General features: G+C 38.8%; 3 protein-coding genes across 14 annotated transcripts in view; 2 read left to right on the top strand and 1 right to left on the bottom strand.

Annotated features, from left to right (window-relative positions):
- The window catches only part of OTUD4 (OTU deubiquitinase 4), a 31058-nt gene extending 21216 nt beyond the window's left edge, over positions 1-9842 (top strand). For 4 of the 6 annotated variants that reach the window (XM_084517430.1, XM_084517431.1, XM_084517429.1 and 1 more), the window contains 6 exons: positions 978-1033; positions 1589-1672; positions 2139-2277; positions 3346-3615; positions 4351-4391; positions 5848-9842. In XM_084517430.1, the coding sequence (XP_084373556.1) occupies positions 978-1033; positions 1589-1672; positions 2139-2277; positions 3346-3615; positions 4351-4391; positions 5848-7080 (1823 nt within the window). In that variant the 3' untranslated portion in view covers positions 7081-9842. The remainder of the gene's footprint in view (positions 1-977; positions 1034-1588; positions 1673-2138; positions 2278-3345; positions 3616-4350; positions 4392-5847) is intronic. The other 2 variants (XM_084517433.1, XM_084517432.1) reach the window with 2 other exon arrangements.
- ABCE1 (ATP binding cassette subfamily E member 1) lies at positions 9318-24610 on the bottom strand. Its single transcript, XM_084517441.1, has 18 exons — positions 24472-24610; positions 19956-20123; positions 19336-19421; positions 18723-18820; positions 18234-18351; positions 16354-16491; positions 16122-16191; positions 14937-15033; positions 14020-14109; positions 13534-13655; positions 12633-12854; positions 12104-12163; positions 11961-12019; positions 11687-11797; positions 11442-11584; positions 11231-11353; positions 10086-10197; positions 9318-9843 (listed from the first exon to the last, which is right to left on the bottom strand). Exons 2-18 carry the CDS (start codon positions 20056-20058, stop codon positions 9796-9798), a joined length of 1800 nt encoding a protein of 599 aa, XP_084373567.1. The 5' UTR covers positions 20059-20123; positions 24472-24610; the 3' UTR covers positions 9318-9795.
- Positions 24556-26039, top strand: part of ANAPC10 (anaphase promoting complex subunit 10) — a 38901-nt gene continuing 37417 nt past the window's right edge. For 4 of the 7 annotated variants that reach the window (XR_014692477.1, XR_014692478.1, XR_014692479.1 and 1 more), the window contains exon 1: positions 24556-25041. The gene's annotated coding sequence lies outside the window, so the exon portion shown is untranslated. The remainder of the gene's footprint in view (positions 25042-26039) is intronic. The other 3 variants (XR_014692481.1, XR_014692482.1, XM_084517442.1) reach the window with 1 other exon arrangement.

Here is a 26039-nt window from a genome sequence, read left to right as displayed (position 1 = left end):
GAAGCTCTTTATTGTAGTGTCATGATGAATTTCACTGATGTTCATGGCATGTTGTCTTTTCTCTGTTTTTCGTGATGTTTTGGATTGTACTGCCTCTGAAACTAAGTTAATATATCTACAAGAATAAACTGTTATTTCCTTCTCAGTACTTTGATATATCTATCAGTACTTGGGGAATTGCCAGGAATTCTCATAGTCAATATTGGGTTTGTTTGCATTGTTGTCTAGGTGTTACAGTGGTGGTACACACACTAAGCTTTTAAAAAACGCATACCTATTTGGCAGCTGCTTTTAAACTGATGTGTGTGAATTTGGTTGACAAGCAGTGTTAGCCAGATTTGAAAAAAGGTAGAACATAACAAACAAAACAAAAAAAATTGTACTGATCGTATTATATGAAGATGATGCCAAGACTGTTCTTCAGTAGCTTCTCCCCGCCACCCCCCCTCCCCCAAGTATTTGCTGGTGCTCAAGAAATTGAAGTTTCTGCATCAGTCCAAAATCTTTCTAGATCTTTTGAACCAGTGAAACTTCCTAAACTCATCTGTCTTCTATTGTTTTAACATTTGAATATGGAAATGCAGATCTCAAACCATTTTCACTTTAATCAAAGTACAAATTCATTTTTTTCACAGCAGGGACTTAGAATGAATGATATGTGTTTAAACTGAAAAGACAGCTACATTTGGTGATGCCTGAGGGAAGTTAGAAAGAAAAATTGTTAACAAACATCAATGCAGAATTTCTGTAGGGGTTTGAAGACCCAGGTTTAAAGTCTGTTCTGTTACTTCCCTATCTACTAGTTACTTTAGGATGTTTTGATCTTTCATAAAAACTGAATTCTGAACTAATATGCACGCTGAGGTAGGTTTTATTTTGAGGTTTAACTTTGGAAAGACAAACTTTAACTGGCTTAAGTTGTGATAGCCATAAATGGTGTAATGGTTCATTTACTAGGTTATGTCTTGGTGTTACAGAGTCAAATTCCAGGCAGATCCACTTAAGTCAGAAGCTTGAGCCAAATTCATCCGAGGTAATCTTAAAGAAAAGACCAAATTTTTTTTTTTTCTTTTAATGTTATTGCTTCTCTCTTACACGATTAGCAGAGCAATAGCTGCCTTTATAGCTGTGACTGCTGCTGCTTTACAGCTTTAATTGAAATACTTAAAAGATTTGAGGCTTGTATTGCCATCAGCTTTCCTCAGCCCCTGTAACAGATACTTAAAGTCTTTCTTAACAATCGGAGTTCCCAGATCTGGGCTATCGAGAGCACTTACAAATATGCATTTGTAATTGCTTAGTACAGTCTGTACTTCCAGCACAATGGGACCACAAAAGATGTGATGTTTACTAATAGTTACTGTGCTAACAGACCGCGATCTCTGAAGTTCAGTGAAGATTTGTGGCCCATTGTTGGCTTCTATTCTTTGCTGTCCTTTCAATGAGCAAAATGTTATACTAATTATAATAACGATTGGGTTCTTAGCCCACTTTGTATGTAGAATGCTTTAATATTTTTGAATCCATATTGGAAAAAAAAAACACTCATTAGATTAACTGTGTTTCTATGTTTCTAACTTTGCTTTAGAAGAATAGTCAAGATGAGAGGTGTCCGAAAGCTTCATCACCTTTGGAACAAGTAAAAACAGATTCTCCAGTTCTTGCTGAACAAGTAAGAAATGTTTGTTTAATTTCAAAGTTTTCCAGTCAGGAGACTTCAGACAAAGGGGAGCTTCATCACAGCCATGTATGTATTGTGATACTGGCTTTTAACTATGCAGTCATTTCCATAGTGATAACGCTAGAAGTCCATACCTTGAGTTAAGAGGAAATCTTTTATATCCAGTGTAAAGAGTGTGGAAAATGCTACCCTTGACAGAAAAGTAAAAACATATCCTTTCTTTTCTGAGAAAGGTGTTGATTCATATCTCTTTATCCAAAGTTAATTGTGTTTTTCACTTTCAATTCTTTTATGTATGCAACTTGATACGTTTCTAGTTGATGTTTTGCTATTGTGCTGGTGGCAGTCTGGACAGTACTGAGTCTTCAAGCTTTTTTTTTGGAATAAGTTGGACATGTTAGGGCTCACCAACAACGCTTATTTAGAATAAATTCACATGATCTTTTTGTTTCTCTAGAAACTGACAGAATGCTTACCGAGTGTAACTCCAACACCCTCACCAGTCTTTTCTGAGGTGCATTTGCCTCCAACAGTGCCTTCTGTACCAGCCATTGTGCCAGCTTGGCCAAGTGAGCCAACAACTTATGGACCTGCAGGTCAGAAGAAATATTAATGTGAATTAGAAACTACTAACTAGCTCTAATTGTCTTGCTACATTGAAAATGCCTTCATGGGAAGTTTTGTGTCTTGTAACTTTCCATCCCAAAGGGAGTCATCTATGGGAATGTATTTATTCATTGCTCAGAGTTAGTGAGAGTTCTGGTAGATGTTTGATTACACATGTGTAGCTCACTTGACTCCTTATCTGAAGGTAGAAGAGAGATGTGTACTCAGCTCTCCATGTTTCCCATGAGTGGGATTGCTCTGAGTTTTGATGGGGCTTATTCTAGAGATCTGCTTAATATAGAACACAGTCGGCATGTGTAAGGTTGATAGGTGTTCTGTGCCCCACATAATAAGCCTCTGATTTGCTAAGGACTCAGCTTGGGTCTGGTAGGTCAGGCTCCCTTTGGAACTCAGCTGACTTGTAGCAAAACCAGTATAGTATTTTTTTTCTGTGCTGTGAATGTTACCTGATAAATGTAATTAGATGAGATTCAATTCATTATTGCTCATTAGATCAGGTGCTGTATTTTATCCCACTTTTGTGTTTCTGTATAAGAACTAGTCTTGGAATCAGCATAGAATGGTACTTTAGTAACCATAATGATCCTTTCATACGTGACAACATCTGTGATGGAAGATGCATAGCCCAGGTAATCTCAGCTCAGATTGAGGGTTGATGTAAATGACTAGTCTGAATGAGAATTGTAAAGGTTCATGTATACATTTCAGTTCACACCTTTTTCACCTTTTTTCTCCTTTCCTTTTTTTAGTAAATACGATAAGGGTTTATCTATTTCTGGAAATCTTAATGGTTTCACTTCTTTCTGAAAACTGTTCCTTGCATTTAGCCAAATCTTTGGTTGTTTCAAATTTCCCAGCTCTAAAAAATTTCCTCTTACGCCTCTCCGAACACCTTTGTTACATTTTTAATTCTTGTCTTTTGAAGCTTGTCTTTTCCACTTCCACTTTCTTTTGTAATCTTACATAGATTATATAAGATTATGGATTTTACAATTTTACATGTGAAATAAAACTTGTGTTTGTGTGTTTTCTGCTAGGTATTCCAGCCCAAATACCTGCTTCTTCACTGATGCCAGCCCCAACAACAGGACCTGACTCTATTGTATCACAGGCTCAGGTAACATCTGCTCCAGTTGCTGGAGTTCCTGTGTCGATGCAAGCAGTTAACCAGCCTTTAATGCCTTTGCCTCAGACTCTGAATCCCTATCAGGATCCACTATACCCTGGATTCCCTTTTAGTGAAAAGGGAGAAAGAGCCATTGCACCCTCTTACTCCCTGTGCAATAATGGGGAGGACTTACCTAAAGGTGAGAAGCCAGAACATCTGTATTTCATACTGTTTTTCCCAGCAGGCTTTCTTTGCCTTGCAAAAGACAACTTCTTTTGACACCGGCTAGCAATAGGACCAAAGATTTATTTGTTGCCGCTTCATGGTTAAAGGGGTGGGAGGGAATGCTGTATGCAGTTGTTTTGCTTCACTTTATGGTGTTAATATTGCAGTTATTTTAAGTGGCTACACTTAAAAATCTGGTATGATTGTTTTATGGTTCTTAGCTTGACCCACTGTATCTCCAGGTTTTGTGAACTGATAGGATTTTATTTGGGGAACTGCTTCCATTTACACTAACAAAAGTAACAGATTGTCTGTTGCAATCAAAACCTTGGAAGTTGTTCAGCATTTCCTTACTGGTCTGCAGAAAGGCAGGTTTTGGCATACTATAAATACAGAATATGCTCATAAAGAACATGCCATGTTTGACTGCATTGGTAGTGTATGTTTACTGAACTGTACCTCTAAAAATCAGAATTTCAGTTCCGTAAGCATTTAAAACGGAAATTTAAACTGCAGGTGTGTTCCATTTACTTTACTAAGGTGGGTGGGGAACAGGAACAAACAAAAAACCAACAACAAATCAAACAAGGACATGCAAAACAACACCATACGTGTGTTTCTCTACTGAAGTAGAACTTTATGCAAGGATTAATTTCTAGATCAGATGAAGTGTATTACAAGTATTCATATTTCTATTTTTTTTTTCTAGATAAGAACATTCTTAGATTTTTCTTCAATCTTGGTGTGAAGGTAACTCTTCAAACTTACATATATCTCTGCTTGTTAGCTCATACAATTTGCTTTTACTTGGTAGTACAGTACTGAAGAATGGCTGCTGCAACTATACACTTCTAGTTTATCTTTAAATTTGAAGTACTTTTTATTTGGTCTTCTGTTGACTGGGATCCCATTGCTGGTCCACACTGAAGTTCAAGTCAACAGAAATAAATTTCTCAACAATGGTAGTCAGAACTATCTGCTTCCAGTAGTGGTTATATGCAGTCCACAGAGACTGTGCTTTACAAATTCACAGGTAAACCAATATTGGATTAAAGATGCATTCTTCTGGAAGCAGCATATAGTAAAAGCGAAATGGCCTGCTGACTTGGACCCCGTCTGGGTACTGGCAAAGCCGTTGTAGTAAAAATACCTTGAATTGCTTTCCCTGGGGAGACTCCCTCAAGTAGCTGCTTGTCTGTCCAGTCTGCTCAGGTTGAAGACTGCAAAATTCAGCACAAGTTAAAAAGCAAATTTAGATTTGATAACTGTGTACCTAATGCAAGTTTTTTTGTTTTGTTTATTGCAAAGTCTGTAAGTCAGTAGGAAGTGCCACTGCATTATATTTAAACAGTGTTTGTGTCATAAACGTGTGTGTATTTGGGACTGTCCTTATAGAACTTCATATTATTTAGGGTAAAGCCCCTCATTTTGAGGCTTCAGCACCATCTAATGGTGAAAGTACCGTGCTCTGGTAGTGCGGCTGACCGAATAGTGTGGTAGACCTGGCAACTGTCTTCTGGGTTCTCCCGTGCACTGCTTTGGTCCCAGATCCTGTCACCCTGTTGTCCGTCATCCAGCTGCTTGTTCAGAGTGGACTGACTGGTTCCCATTGGGAGTGGGTCTGGGTAGGCTCCTCCACAGACTCTCTGTACAGATGATGCAGACTGCTGAGTTTGGGAGTCTACACCCTTTCCTACTCCATTGTTTTCTTATCCTTCTGCCTCCAGCAGCCTTGCATGGTGCTCTGTATGGCCTGAAATAAGTGTATTTGACACACTGTACTATAAAAACATCCTACAGTGTTGCTTGTGAGTTGTCAATACCTGAAGTCGACCACCTCAGGTAGAAAACCCCTTCCCTCTCTCCTACTTCCATGTCAGCTAACAAGCACGTAGTGGCCTGTGATCACACTGCTCAGCGTTAGAGTTGATAAATGCAGGCTTTGTGTTCATGTGTTTAAATTGACTATACAGGAATTGTGTTACCAAGTTTTTTCACTGGTCATAACTGGTGCCTACTTCAGCTGCATTTGGAAGGAAAAAAAAAAAGAGAACACAATTCTGAAAGCCCAGAAATTCTCCAGAAGTGAGGGCAGTCACTGGAATTAAAATTACCTTCCCGTAATTGTTTCAGAACAGTAAGCGTGTGCTGTTATGTCTGTCTAGATGTTCAAATGACCAAATACTTTTTCTTTCCTGTCTTGCAGGCATACAGCTGTCCCATGTGGGTTCCCCATTCTTACTTGTACCCCCTGCACCAGGCCTATTTGGCTGCTTGCAGAATGTACCCGAACGTGTCCCTCCCCGTGTACCCGCACAACCCCTGGTTCCAGGAGGCTCCACCGACGCAGAATGAGAACGAAACTGCACGAGCAAGCAGGCACTTTCCTATTCAGACTGAGGCCAGGTCCAATGGTCAAATCTCACAGGTTGACAGCAGATCTCCATCACTGCCGCTGATGATCCCGACAGCTCAGGTGTCTGAAAGCCAAGGACAGGTCTGTGTAGAATCGGAGAATCCAGTGCAAGCACTTCCCTACGATGAGTCCCTGAGAGGGAAAAACCTGTTCCCACAACCAGCCTTTGGACACAATCACTTCCTGGGAGCTGTTCCAATAGCGCCTCCTTTCTTTCCTCACTTCTGGTATGGGTACCCTGTTCAGGGCTTTATCGAGAATTCGGTGGCGAGGCCTAACGTTGTCATGGCCCCTGAGGACAAAGAGGCAGCAAGTAGCACGTCTGCAAATCTCTACGTGGCGAAAGAATGCAGCCCTCCCGTTCCTGCAGTGAAGTGTGCAGAACAGCTTCAGAAGAGTAACAGCAGCGGCTCAAACACTGCCCCGTTCCCTGTGGCTGGTGTGAGCAGTGAATGCAGCGCCCCAAAAGAGACTACCACAAGGGCACCTCAGCTGGAGCAAACCTGCACTGCTGCTTCTGCCAAGCAGGCAACGGCTGGGCTGCAAAACCGTTCTCCCCAAGCACAGGGGATCGAGAGGCAGCCAGGGGTGTCCAACGCCACACCACCGGTGGCAGAAGCACCCAAATACGAACACAAAAGTGCTACACCCAGCCGTAAGGAGAAGACTGATAAAGGCAGAGAGTCCAAGGGTGCTGGTAACCTACAGACAGAAAGCAGGGCACAGAGAACGAAGGAAGAGAGCTCCGAAGATGAGAGCGAAGTTTCTGATATGCTGAGAAGTGGCAGATCCAAGCAATTTTATAACCAGACTTACGGAGGAGGCAGAAGGCCTAGACTTGAGTGGGGTTATTCTAGCAGGGGAGGCTACCAGTTCCAGAGAAACGAGGAAGCCTGGAAAGGACCGCCCAGCAGAAGCAGAGAGGAAGGCTGCCAGTATCAGCGAAACTTCAGAGGAAGGCCATATAGGAATGACAGGAGAAGGGCAACGCTGGGAGATAATCAGAGGGGGCATCAAGCATAGAATGAATGGATAGTTTGAAATTTTTCAAATGCAAAAAGTAATTTGAAGTAGCAGTTAAAATTCTTAATCTTTCTTTATAGTAAAGTCCAAGGATATGTTTAACTTTTGGGGAGTAAAGACTAGGAGGGTGTGAGCTCCTACCATTTTGTTTGGGGGGGATTGCAGAGTTTGGTTGGCTTAGCGGTTTATCCTCGATGTCAAATTAGGAAAAACAACATAGGTTTAGTGTTTGAATTTTTTCCACAAAGGTTTGAGTTCATGATGTAAGATGGATACGTATGTTTACTAGGGTGTCAAATTATAGCATTTGATGTGAGCTAGATTCTAAAACTGATGGTAACATTGCACCAAATATGAATATATTTTATCATACAATGCCTTAGTTCTGAACTGAGCTAAAGGAATTCTCAGCCTACTGCACTGTTGTCTTTGATATGCTTCCAACCCAAAGGCCTTTCATCTCAAAAATCTGTCAGACTTGAATGTTTCTCTTCAGTGTGTTACATGTATGGCAGCCAGCTAACCCCGTGTCTTAGGTCTGTTGTATATAGTTCTTTTAATATTCATAGGGTATATTTTTGAATTTTAAAAAGCATTTATTTGTTGAAATCAAAATCAAGACAAGCAGTCAAGAATAGCTGTGTATGATTTGGTAAGAATGGCTGTTTCCACCAAGAATTCTTAATGCTGGTGTGACTAGAATGGTGCCTATGCCAACTAAATAATTACAAAGACAATAAAAATGTAGATGCTATGCATTTCAAAGATAATTCTGCATCTGTTATAATAGCAGAAGTTTTTTTAATGCCACTTTAACACTAATGCACTGACAAATCCTAGATATTTTGTGAGAAGAGATGCATAAAGTACATGTTACATTTTTAAGTTTGTATGGTTGAGCTACTGTTCAGTATTTTTTGTTATTGCACTGTTAATGCAAATTTTTGTTTTGCATGTACAACTCATTGCTGGAACTACTTTTTGAAAGCGAGATGGATAGTCTGTGTTCTGCTCTTCCCTAGACTTCAGAAGAAAGTGGCTTCTGCCTTATATTTTTACACTGTATCAGAGTTCTGATGCTGTTTCTTCTGACCCTTATAATGATCTCTGCTGCAGTGTTCCTGTTGCTCTTGCAGTTTGGACTTTCAAGTTATCCAAACTCGGAGTGAGGTGTGCAGTGTTCACTCAGCCCTGCTCTGTAAAATTAACCGTTGTGTATATTTTTATATCTCTGTATATACTAGTGTAAGAGGTGATGGTACCCTTTCATTCATGTCTGAGATTGTACACCCTTGGTCAGGAAATGTGAGTGGTAGTTACGTGACAATTTCTTTTCAGATGCATGCGATGTATAAAACTCCTAATTAAAATAAATGTTTGTGTTTTACATTCTTTCTAAATTATATTTATGTACTTGAAGCTGTTGCAGTGACATTAACTGTATATTTTTGTTCTGCTTATGTAGCTATTTGACTGCTGTTTACAATCTCAAGGCAGGCTCCAAAATGCAGGTCAATAAGATTTCTTCCTGTCCAAAGTGGTAGTGGTAGAGGATTTTTTTTTTTGTAACTTAATGGAAAAAGTATTTATTTCAAGAGGCAAACCTCAGTTTTTCAAGCTGAAAAAAATAAGCAATGCTGAGGGCTCTAAGAGTTAAGCTGAGTGAGTTACTACTCAAAGCCTTAGGAACAAGCTAGGTGGTGTTTTAGGTGCACGAACTAAAATCCTACTCTGTTTAGCTTCTTAAAACACCCCTAAATCTAAGGGACACTGTGCCAACAAACCAGCTGCCCTACCCTCTCATATGGGAAGATATACAAGAATTACTACTTTGTCATAAGCTTTGTGTAGCTGTATTGTAGAACAGTGCAGGAGGAAGGTTGTGTTGATGAGTGGTCAGTACTTTAAGACAGGTTTACTGCCTAAATACCTAGTTCCCATAGTATACTGCAGAGTGGGTAAATCAAAGCAATGAGAAACATTACCTGCCTCAACCCTGCATAAGTGAAACTTGAAAGGATTTTAGTATTTAACTGATTATTCTGTAACTGGGTCTGAGAAGATGCACAGGGGCAGAGGACTTGGAAGTGTAGATATCTTTACACTGTAACAGGTACGTTGTTGTACTCAGTCTTTTGTTTCTTTCTGTAATCTGAGACTGTGTGCATGACAGCATAAATACACAGATGTTGCTGAATTAAAGATTGAAGAATGTTTGCATTGTATCACGAAACAACTAAGTTAGGAGGATATTTATTTATGAAACCCTCATCCAGAGAGATTCAGCATTTTTAAAATTAGAGTATCTTCTGTATCTTGACATTCATGGTAAGTCTCCGTATCTTGGACAGAAAACAGCTTCAAGGATTTTCAAAAAGGGGGAAGTCCAGTCAGCACTTGGTACATGAGTAGGTAGAACATATCGAAAACCTCCCTTAAATTTTGAAAAAGCTGGAGACTCATTTGCACAATTCAAGATGGTCTATTTTGAATTATAACACTGAAAATAGGGCTATGTCACCAAATAGAAAGTGGCAGTTTTACACAGCCTAGAATTTATACACTGCTACTGATCTCAGATGTTACACGCAGCAAGAAACTTTAAACTCCAGAAGATGAATTGTTCTAAAACCTGATTGAGCCTTCTTATCCACAAGTATTAATTTCAGTATGTGTTTCTATATGCCAGTTACAAAAGATGCTCAGATTCAACATTTAGTCATCCAAGAAAAAGTAGTTTCCACTCTTCTTTTGTTCCACATCCTGGGGAAGAAAAAAAATCAGTATTACTTAAGCTATGTTCAAGTATGCCAAAGACTATTTTAACTACACCATGCCTGTCTAAATTCCTTTCTACTGTCCTTATTACTTTCATACTCATTCCTTGTGCTGTTCTCCAGCACAGCAAAAACAGCAGATGGGTCTTCCTTTTGTTCCTTATATTAAAATCTTAGTCAATGTTAAACTGTCATGGCTTCCTCACTGTAAAGGTGCTTCTCACTTACCTTGATTGAATTGAGTTTGTTTATTCTTGGTCTGTAGTTGTTAGGGTCTCTTCTGAAAGTGATTTCAAGTTGAGATAAAAACTTATTCATTCCAGCCAAAAGAGTCTGAGGACTGTTAGGAGAGGAGAATGTTAGAAACAGCACTCACAATTCCCAAACAAATTTCCAGAAGTTCTATAACTTGTACAGGTCAGAAAGCCTGTAGTTAAGAGACAGCTTCAATTTCAATCCTGAGCTTGTTCAGTTCTGCAAGCTGGTATTTGGCATACCAGGATATGCTACATTTTCAGATAAATGTAGCAAATGAGAAGTTAATAACTAACTACCATCTTTCAGCAAGATCCCAGCACATCACTACAAGTCTTCACACTGCTACCTTTGCCACCTTTTCACTTAATATACACAGTTCTGTGTTGGCACACGTTTACTTGCATTAAAGGAAAAAAATGAAGTTGCACCAATAGCAAAGTGTAACAAAAATCATAATATGTGATGCTGAGAAGTAGTAGGTATGTGATTTGATTTTGTTCCTTAATTCAAACAAGTTTAGACCTAGGAGGAATGCCATCAGAAAAACAGTGGTCTTCATATGTACTAGTCTGTATTTCATCTAGCTCCTATTAAGTACTTGATAATTACACTGGTCCAAAAGTCTAGTTTCTAACAGGGCTACTCCTCCAAGTTCCCATAATTTACTTGGAATTGTTTACAGGAACAAAAAGAAGCGTAAGAAGGACACCTTTATACTCGACAATATAATGCACACTGTCTGTGGTGTTTCTGTGTTGCTGTCAAGACTTGTACTTCACATAATATTTGCATATGTGCCAGGAATAGCCTTAGTTCTCTACTACATCTGGAAGTCAGTTTCCGTAAGCATACTCAGGTTACAGTCAGCCCTTTTTTCATTCTTCCCAACTGATGCCCCTGACTTCTCCAACTGCAATTTAATTGCTGTGCTGTTTCTTAAGGCTGGTATAAGCCAGGAGCTAGTCTAGCCCTTTCTGCCTTACTTGACTTTAATTGCAGTGTAAGTTTCCATAGGCAAGGATACTTCACCTCATTTTTGTTAATGCTTCTGATAAACAGTTTATTTCTGTTTTGTCATCTTATATATTGCTTACTAATCCAAACAAGTCCCTTACCTGTTCGCAACTGTGTTCTTGGAGGGAACGCCATCAAAAACAATCACACGATCAGCAAGATACGTAGCCATGATAAAGTCGTGTTCTACCACAAAAGCTGTTTTCTTAGCATGGAGAATGAAACTGAAAGAAAATTGAGAGATACCTAAATGTAGAATGATTGCAAAGCTACTGTAAAATTCAAATATTTTCCCTGCTGTGTATACTTTACCGTTTCATGACTCTAGCAGCCATTAGACGTTGTTCAGAGTCCAAATACGCTGACGGTTCATCAATTAGGTAGACATCCGCAGGTTTACCAAGACAAAGAGCTAATGCAACACGCTGCAACTCACCACCAGACAACGTCTGAACCTAGTAAGAGGAGGAGAGAAGAGAACAGTGAGCCATATTTCCTTTTTGATGCTCAACTGGTACCTGAATTAAAAGTTGTATGTTGTCTCAGGCCATTAATACCTCCTGGTCAATGATGTTTTCTATTTGAAGAGGTTTCATTACATCAGTTACAAACTGGGGGTGTGTATAGGCATCTCTTATCTTCTCATGCAGCAGCTGACGGACACTTCCCTATCAAAATAGAAATTTTGCTGCTTAGTTTTACATGCCCCACTATAAGAAAATAAGAACAAAACCTTCTTAACTATTCTAGGCATAAAGACATTCTACCTGTGTACTAACAACATACTTTTTGCAGAAAACACAGTACTTAACAAATAAGGCTTAAACATACTGTAGATTTAGGACTGATCTTCTGTGGCTTGTAGCTGACATTTAGAATTGGGACCTCACCTATAAAGAGAGAAAATTTATAATGAAAACAAGAGTCTCTCCAGTATCTTCAAAATAGGTTTCAACTGATCTATTAAGTACTACCTCCTTCATCAGGTGTAAGTCTTCCTGCAAGCATTCGGATAAATGTAGTTTTGCCAGTTCCTAAAATAAAATGCAAGTTACATGTATTTAAGACACTTTAAATAACTTAGCCTTATAGCAATTAAGTCAGTGATACAACAAAATACTTAGTGAAGAACACATTTAAAAATTAAAGAGAATTCCTCTGTTTATTTCAAGCAATTAGTACTTGCTTTTTTCAAATCGCAGGTATCTAATGCTATAGTAGTCTAGACATGCAGCTATGCTCACTAGGTTAATCATCATCATCCTGCCAACTGGAGTTCTTAAAATGGGGTAACAAATCAAGACAATAGCATCATTAACATTCATTAACTTCAAGCTCCCACTGCATATAGAGGAAGCTCATGGCACAGACATCTTCACTAGGAAATGGGCACTTCAACTGGACTTAAAACCAGTAATTTAGAAGCCTGGCTCCCAGGCTGTAGAAAGGCTTCAGGAAAGTTTTTAGGGCTGTAGGAATCACTTCCACAAAAATTTCACTTACCATTTTCCCCTAACATCACCATTATTTCAGAATCTGTGAATTCTCCAGCTACAATGGATAGTTCAAATTCTCCCATCTTTTTTTTCATTCCTGGATATTTGTACATACACATCTTTTTAACCTCTTCTTCATTAGCTGTCTCAGCCACTTTAAATACCAGAGATGCATCTCGAAACCTTAGATTTTCAGTTGGAACGTAGCCATCTAAGAAAATGTTTATGCCTATGAAGGGAGAAAAGATCATTAAAAACTGCCTACAACAAAAGCAAAATAGAAGAGATTTTAGATCTTGGCTGTGAATTCCAGGCAGATGTGGAGAAGGTTGGATTTTAAATGGTTATGTTCAAAAAAGCAAGAAATATTTTGTTTAAAGTGTGAAAATGATGAAAATTCAATGAACAAACTAACTGAAAATACAAAAATGCTATAGGCTCTCTTCCTCAAAGCTTGTCGTGAGTACTGGGTGTTTAAGGTTTACAGGAACTACTGCTTTTGGACCTGATCTCACAAAACAATTTACTGCTAAATCTCAGTGCAAGATGGGTGGTCAATTCAGTTCAACACTACCCACCTCTGTACTGTGCAAACTGTCTCCTGCCCTTTCTTTACTATTTATAGTCTTTTGTCTAACTCCAGTCTACAAAAACACCTGAAAGTACCAAAATCATGTCTACAGCAAGCGACAAAGGGCCTTTTATAATTAAGGCTTTTGGATTGAGTTATAAAGTTTGGTTCAGAAAAAATGAAATTTCTGCACAGAATAAAAAACTTATTTTTTAGTTACCAAAGTACTATGTAACAGGAAAAACACATTCACATAATAGACTACCAGTATTTTGATACCTTTTTCTTCTACGGATTTTTTTGGTAGGTTTAAAAAGCAAAATATGGCAAAAATTACCTTCTCTTACGCTGAAAGGCATAGTAACAACACCATAAGCACTTGGCACACCATACAGGCAGCAGATAAAGTCAGAGAGATAATCTAGCACACTCAGATCATGCTCTACGACAATAATGTACCTGAAAAATACAGAGATTTTTTTTTTTTTTTTACTTGATCACTACATTTCTAAACAAGTTTCTTTACTTCAAACACTAACTTCTTTTTAGTGTAGTCTTGCAGACACACAAGCTATCAACACAATTTTCACTTACTTAATACATAATATATTCCAATGCTGAAATAGTAACTACAGAAACAATGGGAAACGGATTTTCAAAATGTGCAGGAAGAAGATGCTACTGAATTAGAATATTTTTAACATCTATTAATGTACCATACCGAGAAATTAGCATTTACAGGGAGATAGACTGCCTTTTTCTTTACCCTGCAATAAGTCACCTACTACTATAGTTTAGCAAAATATTTTAAATTTATATTTACCTGTCAGGGTTTATTAGGGATCGAATAGTAATGGCAGCTTTCAAGCGCTGCTTGACATCTAGGTAGCTCGAAGGTTCATCAAACATGAAGCTAACCCCAAAAGAAAGAATAAGTCTTAGAGAATGTAAGCTTCAACATATTCCAATCTAATACTAACATTTCAACCACTAAACAAACAAAACCAAAAACTTACTTTCATACTGAGAGAAGAAACAAGTATTATATACCAAATTGATATATATATATATATTGATATATATATATATATAATTGATATATATATTGAATCTCCAATGACTGTAACATGAAACTGTTGAACAAGCCGGATTAAGCCTTAGCTCACCAAAAGTTCTGAAAAAGTTGTCAAGTGCTATAGGGAGTCACCAATCAGCTAGGAATCTCATGCACTCTGTTCTGACTCATCTTCAATTTAAGTGAAAAGTGCAAACCAATGGACCTATGAGACTGGAAGAAGGACATTCTCCACCCCCACATCAAATCAAAACAACAAACAAACAAAAAAGACAGAAAACTAAGTCTTCTGCTCTTGCTTTCTTGATCCAAGGATGGACCAGGCTTTTTTTAAATTTCCTGGTCGCGATATATGTGAAGAATCTTATTTTTGTCTATTTCTTATTCAAAAATGATTACAGCGAGGTACACTGTCAAATAGCTACCTCTCTGAAATTAGAGATTTCTGTTCAGATGAATTAAAGTATAGAAACAAAACAAAGCCATCATATATGGAAGAAATATAGATCCAAGCTGCTGAGTTAGTTTGTAAAAGCTAATACAATTATTTTTTGTTCAAACACTTCAAACAAAAGTATTATTTTCAACAATAAATGTAAATTAGAGGACCATACTATGAGACAGGTTATTAGAAGCAACGTGTAACAGAAGTAAATCAAACATACATATCAGCCTTCTGAATGCAAACAACCGCACAAGCAAATCTCTGAAGTTCTCCTCCTGAAAGGTCCTCAACATTTCTTTCTTTCAGATGGGTTAGGTCTGCAAATAAGAGGCTAGTTTTAGATATGTTATACCCAACACAACAATTCATATGTTTATTACCTATGGACATATGTATAATCACAGCAGACATCCTACACAGAGGAAAAAAAAGAAAAGTAAAATAAGAACAGCGTAAGGATAATTTATTACAGACTGAATGCTTAAAGAGTCACAACAGGTTATGGCTTCTCTGCAGCACTAGCTAATTAATTTGTACGGCTGCTTCCTATCATTCAGAAGGATTACATTCCTATTTGCTTTTCCACAGTACGTTTAGTTTTGACTTCTGTCCCTAAAAAGAAACTGTACCAATTTTTAAATCATTTCTTGTTAGACTTTATTAGAAAGTTCTAATTTTCAGGAAAATCAAATCCTCCAAGCATTATAGTAAATGGCTGAAGCCAGTATTTTCTTCTCAGCTTTATGAGCAAGAAATTTCAAGAATGTGACAATTTCTAAGAAGTTAAGCATGGCTCACAGACCATACTCTTGCTGGCACAACATATTGGAACCTTTACTACGCAGCTCTACCAAAAAGAACCCTGTTGGTAATTTTGCAACACCTGAATTTAGGTAACAATTCAAAACACCTACAATAATTACCTGGACTATGCAGGTGTTCTTATTAATTACTTGATTCTCAGAAGTGAATATTACTCCCATTGTAACTAACTACATATAGCTTTTTTGAAGAGTTTTATTTTGTGCTTAGATTATACTTTCTATATGCAATGGTTCTCACCACAGGATACTATAATTTTGCTCAAGTTGTAAATCAAGCAAGAACAGCAGATGGTAACTGGATTTTTTCCATATTTAATTATTACCACGAAAGAGAAACTGCATTTGATTCTATCAACTAGCATGTGTCAGTTGTTTGTCACTAGAAAACATTATTGGCATTGGTTCAGATAATACATATAGCAAGCCCTAGTCCTTATTGCAAAGTATCTTTGCATATTTCTTATTTATTTTTAAAGTTGGTACAATTCAAACTGACCATTATATTAGCAGTAACTTTTTTTTTCCCCAGTAAATGTCAGTTTCTCAGATGCTCTGGTGTTTGGCCTTACAAAATTACTTACCAAGCTGCTGACATACAACAGTTTGCGTCTTAGTTTCATCCTTTCTATCCAGAATTGATCCCACTGTTCCCTAAAACAAAAGCAATACAGAAAACCCAACAACATTATTTCAACAATAATTATTTCAAACTGCAGTGGATTTTTCACATTAAAATAAATAAAAATCCTGAAATACAAAAGAATCATTACAGTAGAAGTCCCCAGTTTTCCTTTAGCTAATGAAATTCCTTACCTTTGCAGCTTTAGGGATCTGGTCCACGTACTGAGGTTTAATGATAGCTTTTAGGTCATCTTCCAGGATCTTGGTGAAATAATTTTGTAATTCAGATCCTCGGAAATAAGTCAGAATTTCTTGCCAGTCAGGTGGATCCTGTGACAAAATTAAAGCCTATGTTTACTTATACCATTTTACACACACTAAAAATTTTTAATATTACAATTCCAAACAACACAGCAAATAGAATGTGCTTTCAAGATTAAAAAAAAAAAAAAAGCCTGAATAAAAGCTAGTTACTAAACAGCTGTTACAAAATTTCCATTAAGAACAAAATAAACTAATTAGAAATGGAGGTCAAACGCTAGAACTTTTTTCTTTCTTCAGATGTGCTGTCATTAGCTCTTCCAAGAAAAAGCATCTTAAATTTGCACCTAGAAGGTTAAAGAAACCTGTAAGACAAACTTCTACAAAAGATGCAACGATAACTGGTTGCAAAACTCTTCTCTGCTTTCAGCCAACATTTCCAAGGAAACCAAGAAACAAAGTAATGAAAAACTACAAGAAACCCATCTTGATTAACAAAACCAAAATAAACCTGTTCAGCGCAATCACCCAGGGAAAAAAAAAAAAAAACACAACCTAACCTGCAGAGTGCCGTTTTGCACAGCGTTACTACTTTGAATAGTGCTAAATTATTTTGCTGGTTAACAGTCCGCAAACGGAGTGATACAGCTGCTGCATTTTCAAACCAAGCAAATACAAAGAGACAACGGTTCCTAAGTTTTGGAGCAGAAGCAACATATAACATTTGTTTCATACCACATGCTTCTGTGGTCATAATGATTTGGCTCTTCACAGGGAAGTCAGATTTTGGGAGCAATTCCATTAAGTACATTGAAAGAATGAAAAGTTTTGCTATTTCTGCAGTACTACCATCTGAAACAAGAAGTCCACAAAATAATATAAACCAAACTTGAATTAGAATGGAAAATATAGCTGGAAAATAATGATTTCTTTGCAGTTCTAAGTGACAGCCATAAAATGGATAATTCATTAAAATGATAATCTTTCAGATAAAAAAAGAATCAACACATACCACAAGGTGATGTGAAGGTAAGTAGGTGGTAACTGAAATACTACCTGATAAGAAGAGTCACAGTAGTGATTATTTACATCTTTTCTGTAATAATATTCACTCTTTGGAGTAGTTTGTTTTGTAGATAAACAAACTTGTAAATTATTTTGCTTGCTTGCTGTACAGTTAAATACTTAGACATAGCAATGGTGTTAAACAAGATAAACTAGTAATTTTCAGAACAGTGTTAAAGTCTGCAGTGGGAAACATCATCAACAACTTATGATAACCACATACTTTTATAGGTCTTAAATATAAAAATCAAAGATTTTTTTTTAAAAAAAAAAAAGCCCAAAAGATGAAAATGATACATGGTGCTGCTCATAGACACTAGAACCATTCAGACTTAGAGGGAACTCCAAAACCTAAATCCCGTGGTGGGAAATAAGTTAATTATGTAAGCTGGGGGGAAGGCGATGGGCTGGGGAGGGAAGTTGATTACATTTTAAGAGACTAGTATTAAAAAAACCAAAAACCTTGTAATTGCAAGAATAAAATGTGCTTCTGATAACCATCTTCATTGAGTTGTAAGTACTACCATTATCTATCTTGAAAGATATAGAGAATTTGGAAAAAAAAAAAAAGCCTCTTAAAACCATCCTTCTTCTATTGTTTCAGGGTGGAGTAGGTCTTTGGCTGTTACAAGGTAAAGTGCCACTATCCTTGCAAATTCTACCACATTAATGATTGTGAGAACTCAGTGAAAATGTATAACCACAGCAATCTATAACGGCAATTGTATTTTATTGCTGATACATACATCATATTTTCCAAGATTTGGCTTCTGTTTTCCTGCTAGGATTTTCAAGGCAGTTGATTTTCCAATACCATTGGTTCCAACCAATCCCAGTACTTCCCCTGGACGAGGGATAGGCAACCTGTATGCAATATTGATAACTTCAGATTATATTGATTTAATGCCATCAGACACCAAGATTTAGTAGTAAAGTAAAAATTACAATCTGTTTCAGACTTGCTGATTATTTTAGCCTACTTTGTTAACCTAACAATACTTGATTAAGAAAAAAATAGAACAGGACGGTTTTTAACTAGTAGGAACACTCATTCTGTAAAACGAGTACTAAAATTCAGCTTAATGATAGGACGTTTAAGTAAGAAAAACTGTCATTAACATTAAAAAATGAAGCTACTGAGTGAATAATCATGAACGGGATATGAACTTCTAGCTTAGATTAACAAAAACTTGAAAAATTTTGTCCCTTTTACATTGGTCTGGAAAATAAAATACCTGTGAAGTTTGAAGGCATTGGCACAGTATCTGTGTGTTGTTTCTTTCTCCAGGTTGCTAGGTAAGTTAACAATTGACAAGGCTCCAAAAGGACATTTCTGTAATTGAAACAAATTTATGTATTACTTATGCACACAATTTATTAACAAAATTCTCTGATTTCCTGTACTGCACTTAGCTGTGCACTTAAGAGTTCTTTTACAAATATTTACCAAAAAATTACTTCACTGCCATTTAGTTAGTCAACTCCAAAGAAGTTCCATACCACACTTCTCAAGATAAATGCTTAGCAATTTAGACTGCAAGCAAGTCATACAGCAGATCTCTCTTAGGAGAGCATCCTTCTGCTGTTAGATCTCTATTGCCAGAATACCAACCAACCCCTCCTACTGCCCTGAAGCAAAGCATTCCAAGACAAAGCTACAAAAAACACAGCCCACAACCCCTGCCAAAGCAGTTCAGTAACCTGACACAATACTTTATATAAACAAAAACAATTAACAAGGTCTGATTATTCTCAAAGTTACTTTATGAAATTACCATATGCACTGCTAAACATAAGAGCATGATAAAGAAATGTCAAAATAAATCTTCAAATAAAACAGCCTTTTACCTTGATGCAAATACCACAACCAATACAAAGTGTTTCTGAGATCCATGCTATTTTGCTCTGTGATGTGACTTCTATGCAAAGTTTTCCTAGTGATAAAGAATAACATCAACTTAAGAAAGTTTCTGGTGAATCATATTTCTTGCTAGTACTACTAAACTCCACAGAAGAACATGTAACCAATTAATAGGAAGATCTTTACTATGGGGGTGGTGAGACACTAGAATAGATTGCCTCACCTGGATGTGTCCAAGGCCAGGTTGGATGGGACTTTGGGCAACCTGGTCTGGTGGGAAGTGTCCCTGCCCATGGCAGGGAGCTGGAACTAGGTGATCTTTAAGGGCCCTTCCAACCCAAACCATTCTGTGATTCAATGATTCTATGAATAGTCACTGAAGCTGACTATAATAGTCATGAATAGCTACTGACAATCTGAAAAGTGAAATTACTGCTACCAATTGCTCATGATTTCAATTATATTCAACTTCTAAGGTCTTCATAAAAAGAATACATGAATGACAAACAAAAAATAGTTATATATAAAAAATAGCAACCCCTTCCAGCTGAACATTACTGTGGACTTCTCCAAATGCTTAAATACTTGGTTAAATTACATCTCTTACCCATTCGAACCACAGGACAACTCTTTTTGCATTCTTGACGGCATTTCTTTGGCTTACACTTGTCATGGTTGACAATAGCAATTCTTGTTAATTTGTCCGCCATGATGCACAGTTTAAGGTTACCCACATACACCAATTACGAGGAGGAGTGCTGGGAGTCTTGCAGATCTTAAGGAAAAACAAAAACCAGATAGGACATTATTACTAACAGCACAGGAAATATCTGAAGTTATGTATCTGAAGTTATTACCAGTTCATTTTTGTTCAGAGACAAAAAAAAAAAAAAAGCAAGATTACTGTTTTCTCTCCCAAGACAGTTTTCAAACAAGACGGCAAACAGGGCAAATAGACTCAGATACAAGTGCTGAGGGTACTGCTATACAAAAAAACCCTGCACAATCTTCAACATTAGCTTCCAATTCCATTCCTTTTTCTCCACAGCAAAATAAAATCATGATTACATCTGAGAATGTTTGTTTCCAAGAAAAGCATGCCATAGCAAGAAGAAATCTTGATTCTGTGCAATACATATTAGTGGTTCAACGATGTAACGTCAGGGAGTCCTGAAATACTTCCAGTTTCCACACAACCTGCACATGGACTTGCTTCCAAGAAAAAGATTTCAACACTTATGATTAAGCAAAGTATCATCTACTGGACGTCCAGTTCATCTTTGCCCACCAAACTAAACCTTTACAGGTTACTTACTACATATGGCTATTATATAAAAAAAGGTTGTGACTTCAATATCCTAAAAGAAGCAAAAACAACAGGTGTATGGCATACGTATTATGAGGATGTTATTGGGTTTTTAAATCAATTGTTACCATGATGAGTATTTTCAGTACTTCCTTTTAATACTGGTGGTCTTATTTCTCTTCTCAATTTCCCAAGTACTTTTAAATTAATGCCTAAAGATAATCTGTCAGATATAAACGAATGCAATCCAAGTCACACCTCCAAATTTATCATGGCAGTTTCTACTTATAATATTTCTATTTTTTTCTTGAATCCACAACCTTTTACAAAAAGACAAAAAAAGTCTCAGTAACATCATTGGTATTATTAAAACTGACTGACCATTATAAAGTCGCTTTTTAAAAATATGTTTTAGTATCATATCATTAGACCACACTGACAAAATAGGGCAGAGCAAGCATTGTGATTGTATCCATAGTCCACACCAGTAAGAGAGAGAAACTGACCAACTCCATAGTCCAGCGGTTGGTACATTCATTGCAGACATGGAGCAATGGGTTTGCAGTTCTCACTTTAATACATTTTCCTTACAATTGCAAACAAGAAACTTATTCTTAAGATCTGCAAGGATGCTTGACCCAGGGTAATTTTCTAGAAGATGGAAATACTGGATTTTGACAGTGTTTCAAATAAGGCAAAAATACGTTCTTCAGGAACACGTCCTAGTGCCCTTCACAGGAGCCCTGTGCAGCACACAGAGTACCTGGAGGCGAATCACTCACTCTCTTTGGTCTCCCAGAGAAAGTGCCTGGCGAGCCCTTGCTCCAGCACGGCCTGTGTGGCTGAGGACCTCGAGCAGGCAGACTGTAACATCTTCTGGGCAGGACTTTCCCTGCTAGTCATCTTGGCTCTAACTAGCATACAGGCTATTTCTATGGGTTCCAAAAGGAAGCTCTAGCAAACAAAGCTGCTGTACCCTACCCAATCTCCTAAACTAGTGCCTGAGCAGCACAGATAACAGACCAGACAGCTTCACTTCTCCACCACCCTTCCCGCCTGGTGCTTGGCTTAAAGCAACACAGCAGGAAAACGGGGTTGGTCACTCTAAAAGACGAAGCCAAACACAGCTTGGAACAAATTGGTTTTGCCACCTACTTCAACAAATTTTGCAGCCAATCTCCGTGGCATAAACAGACAAAAGTTTTCACTGCCATCCATTGCTGAATCAGACCTTGGTTCCTAGAGTAACCAAACAGCCAAGGGATTTCTTTTATTGGAGCTTAATTATATGGGAAAATAACGATATATGTGATGAAGATTTTGGATGTCTAACAGTCAAAGATGTAATTGTAGCAAACATTCAAAGAGACAGAACTACCGAACCAGTATGGAGGTGTGGGGTCATGCATTGCTGCTCCCATCTACACGACGAAGTGTCAGCTTATCCAAATTTCTCCAGTGGTCTTAAATCATTTTCAGAAAGCTAACTTTTTTTTTTTTTTTTACTTTTTAATTTCTGTCACTTCTGCAATATTTCCAAGACTGTTCTGATGTCTATGATGATAGTTGTCCACAAGAGAAAAAAAATTGATAGAATTGACAATTTAGAGCAAATTAAACAAATGTCCAAAAGCAGACTGAGCTCAAGCTACATATTTATACGCAGTTACTTGGTGGCACTTAATTGAACACACTGAATATGACTGTCTAGATTTCATGGTGCAGACAGCAGACCTCTCAGAACTCAGGTCAGCATCATGAACAAGATGTATATGCTCCAATACAAAATAGCAGTAATTGCTAGGTACAGTCAGCAGGAGGAACTGGTATTCAGAAGCATTTATACAGCTTATACCTGTATTTCTGCTTTCCAAATCAAGAAGAACTGACAACAAAGTCAGGAAACCATTAATTTGTTGCTAACTACAGAGCGATACATTATTTTAGATCAATGAATTCTAATGGAGAGACAAGTGGTAATGTTTCTAGAACAACGGACTAGAGGCACGGGTAAAAGGATAAGAGGAAATGAGAGGAAGAGTAACAATTGCTAACAACAAAAAAGTTTTAAATGCTATGCCAGTATCATTTATTGAACCCTAAAGCTGCCCAGTAAGTCCAGTTACAACACTTATACAGCCACTAAGTCATGTCTAAGACACAAAAGAAGACCATTCTATCCTGCCACAAAAGCAACAGAAATTTCTTCTACAGGTAGTACATTAAATGTACTTGCTTGAAAGGCCAATATTTGTTTCTTCTCTCAAAGGTATTAGAGTTTATATGAAAATTAATTGAACCAAGTCAATAATGACAGAGCAGGATTTGCAATTGCTTTGAATTACTCAGAATTAAGCATACAAACATTAACAAAAATTGTAAATGAAGACTGAAAAGGCAGAGATGATCCAACCTAGAAATTCTGTGATTCTGTAATTAAATGTGGCGAAGGAAGGCTGTGTTCAGAATTGAGTCACACTTCAGTTACTTTGCAGAAATAAATAATGTTTTATTAAACTACACTGCACCTGATCTAAACTAAGTACAGAGGAAAGAAATAAGGATGAGTAGCATCCTCCGAAACTCATTTATCTCAAGAATTCTCTCTCAATCCACTGGTAATGGGCTACACACAGTGACTCCACAAGAACAAAAAAAGGTAGAATATCCACAGGAAATTTAAATGAAAGAACAAGAAAACAGCCTTTCAAGCTGCACATGGGAGATCAGTAAATTTGTAAGTGTCAAAGCAGAAATAGTAGTACGTGGCACTGGTACAAGCAAGATCTACTAGGAAATTAAGAATGAGTCTATGCTTGAGGCTTTGACATTTGTTTTAGAAACTGAAAAGATGTTGTACAAGAGCTTTAAACAAGCCTCAAATCTAATGACTGTACTTAGCTTGTATTGCTCATGAGGCACAACACGAACATGAAAATAAATGCAACGTTAACATGAAAAGCATATGCTCAAATACACTGACGCAGCATTACGCGTGGGTGTGTTCAGCTGGTGCTGAATGGCATTACTTATCATTCAATCTTTAATATTTTCTTTTAACATGAAATGAAAGGCCGGAGAATAAGCCCCAAAACTGGCAGCGAGCCACATGAAAATTACAGCAGGATTTGTTTTTTCGACCTAGGAAACCACAGCGGAGAACCTGAAGTTAGGACTCGCAGGCAGTCACAGAAAGTTGCAGGAGAAGTAACGACGTGCACTCCTGAGAGACAACGCTACCGTGGCCCTCAGGAAAGGCCCTACCCGGTGTTTTTTTTTTTTTTTTTTTTTTTTCTTTTGGTGGTTATTCGTTTATTAACACTTACCTCGTGAAAACGGCCTCACCCCACTCCCTTGCCAGCCCTTAAAGAAGTCTTAATCTCTCCACCACGTGCTAACTTTCTGAAAATGATGTCAAGCACGGCTTTCTCCTTTAGCGGAGAAAACCTCTCCAGGAAAAAATAAATAAAAATAAGGAAGCCCCCGCATCCCTTCTCTCCCCTGGAGGACCCCCGGCCGTTGGGGCCTCTCTCTCCACGCAGGCAGCTCCTGCAGCCCCCGGTTTGGCTCTGCTGCCACACGGCAGCCAAAAACCAACCCCCAGCTGCCAACAAAGGGCCGTCAGGAGCTGCGGAGCCCGTGCCCGTACCCGTGCCGGGGCCTCGGCTCCCTCAGGAGGCGGCCGGGCCCCGCTCGCTGCCGCCGTGTGGGGACGAGGCCCGGCTGCCACAACAGCTCCCCCGCTCCCCCCCCCACCCCCTGTAACAGCACCGGGACCCCCCTTGCCGTGTCCCCACGCCCCCCCGGGGCCGCTTACCGAGGCTGGGGGCCGTGAGGCGCCCCCGGGGCCGGGGCAGGGCGGCCGAGCCCAGCGCAACGTGCTCCGCGCCGCCCGGCCAAGATGGCCGCCGCCCCCACAGGGCGGGGCCTGCGCCGCAACGCGCCGGGGAGACGGGGCTCGGCGTGCGGGGCGCTGACGTCATCGGCGCGGGACGCGGCTCCACTCTCTCGCTCCCCTGACCGCTGGCAGGCGGCGAGCCGAGCCCTGCCGAGCCCTGCCGAACGTTGCCGAACCCAGCCGAGCCGTGCCGAACCCAGCCGAACCGTGACGAGCAGGGCCGAACTCAGCCGAACCCCGCCGTGGTTTAAACCGAGCTCGCGCGCCCCGCCGGGCTCTGCGCGTGCGCGGCCGTTGAACGGTCACAGGGCCGGCGGAGGAGGAGCCCGCAGGGAGCCCGCGGAGAGGCTCCGCGCCCCGCCGCTCCCCTCAGCGCCCCCTCAGCCCTTCCTCCTCCTCCTCCTCCTCCTCCTCCTCCTCCTCGGTCCCCAGGCTGCCTCCGGGGCTGGCGGCTTCTCGGTGAGCGCCCGGGAAGGGAGCCCCGAGGAGGTGAGTGGAGCGCGGCACCGCGGTCTGGGGACGTGATAATTAATTAATAAAGGGAAGCCCTCGTTAAAGAAAACAAAAAGCCGGGGGGGCTGGAGGGAGAGCAGCCGGGCTTGTCAGGCTGCATCCGTCCTCTGCTTGCTGTGCGGGTAATAAACACTGCGGGTAATCAATACCAACGCTTAAGACCTAATAGTCCTGGAAGCTTGCCTTTCCGTAAAAATGTATTTTAAATATGCTTTCACAAATATTTTATTTATGTTTTTGAATAACTAGGGGTGTGTGTACATGCGAATATTAAAAACTGCTAATATACTTCTTGATGTGTGGCTGCTCACATTGTTTTCAGTAATACGTGTATTTATGGTCCTTACACTGGAAGGTTTAAGCTATTACCTCAGAGAGACTTAAAACAGGCAGAGTAAAAGTAACAGGTGTTCAAAAGGGTGTTGAGACAATAATAAATGTAATGGATAATTATACTTAATATGGACAAATATACTGGAGAGCTGGTTGTTGCTGAAATAGGTTGCTTCTGAGCATTTACTATCATTATTAGATATTAAATTAATAATTGAACGTTAAATATTCTTATTTATTCTTTCACCTGAATAAAAATAGTGAGCATGGTAAGGGGCTGGCTTCTGATTAGATCTTGAGATCTTTGCGGCCCTTTGTTGTTTTAAGGCCTTTACAAAGAAAATGAGAGCAGTGAAGAGCTTATGATATAAAAAAAATGAATAGAATGAGCATAAAAGTCATGCAATCTAAGGTATGAAATCCCTTTCCATTAGAACGAATAAGAAAAACAGACTAATTCATGTGTGTTGCAAAAAGTGTGAAGTAGTGCTGCCTTTGTTCAGTTTTGAAGTAAAAGTTGTAGTCAGGCACTTTCTACTACTGTGTGTAATGGTACCATGGGAATGCAGTCAGAATAATAATAAAAAAAAAGGAGGGGCAAACTAGGTGAGAGAGTCAGTGGAAGTTGATAAAAATCATCC

The sequence above is a fragment of the Aythya ferina genome, assembly GCF_964211825.1.
Source record: "Aythya ferina genome assembly, chromosome: 4".
Classification (NCBI taxonomy): domain Eukaryota; kingdom Metazoa; phylum Chordata; class Aves; order Anseriformes; family Anatidae; genus Aythya; species Aythya ferina.
This window is presented reverse-complemented; position numbering and strand designations above follow the sequence as displayed.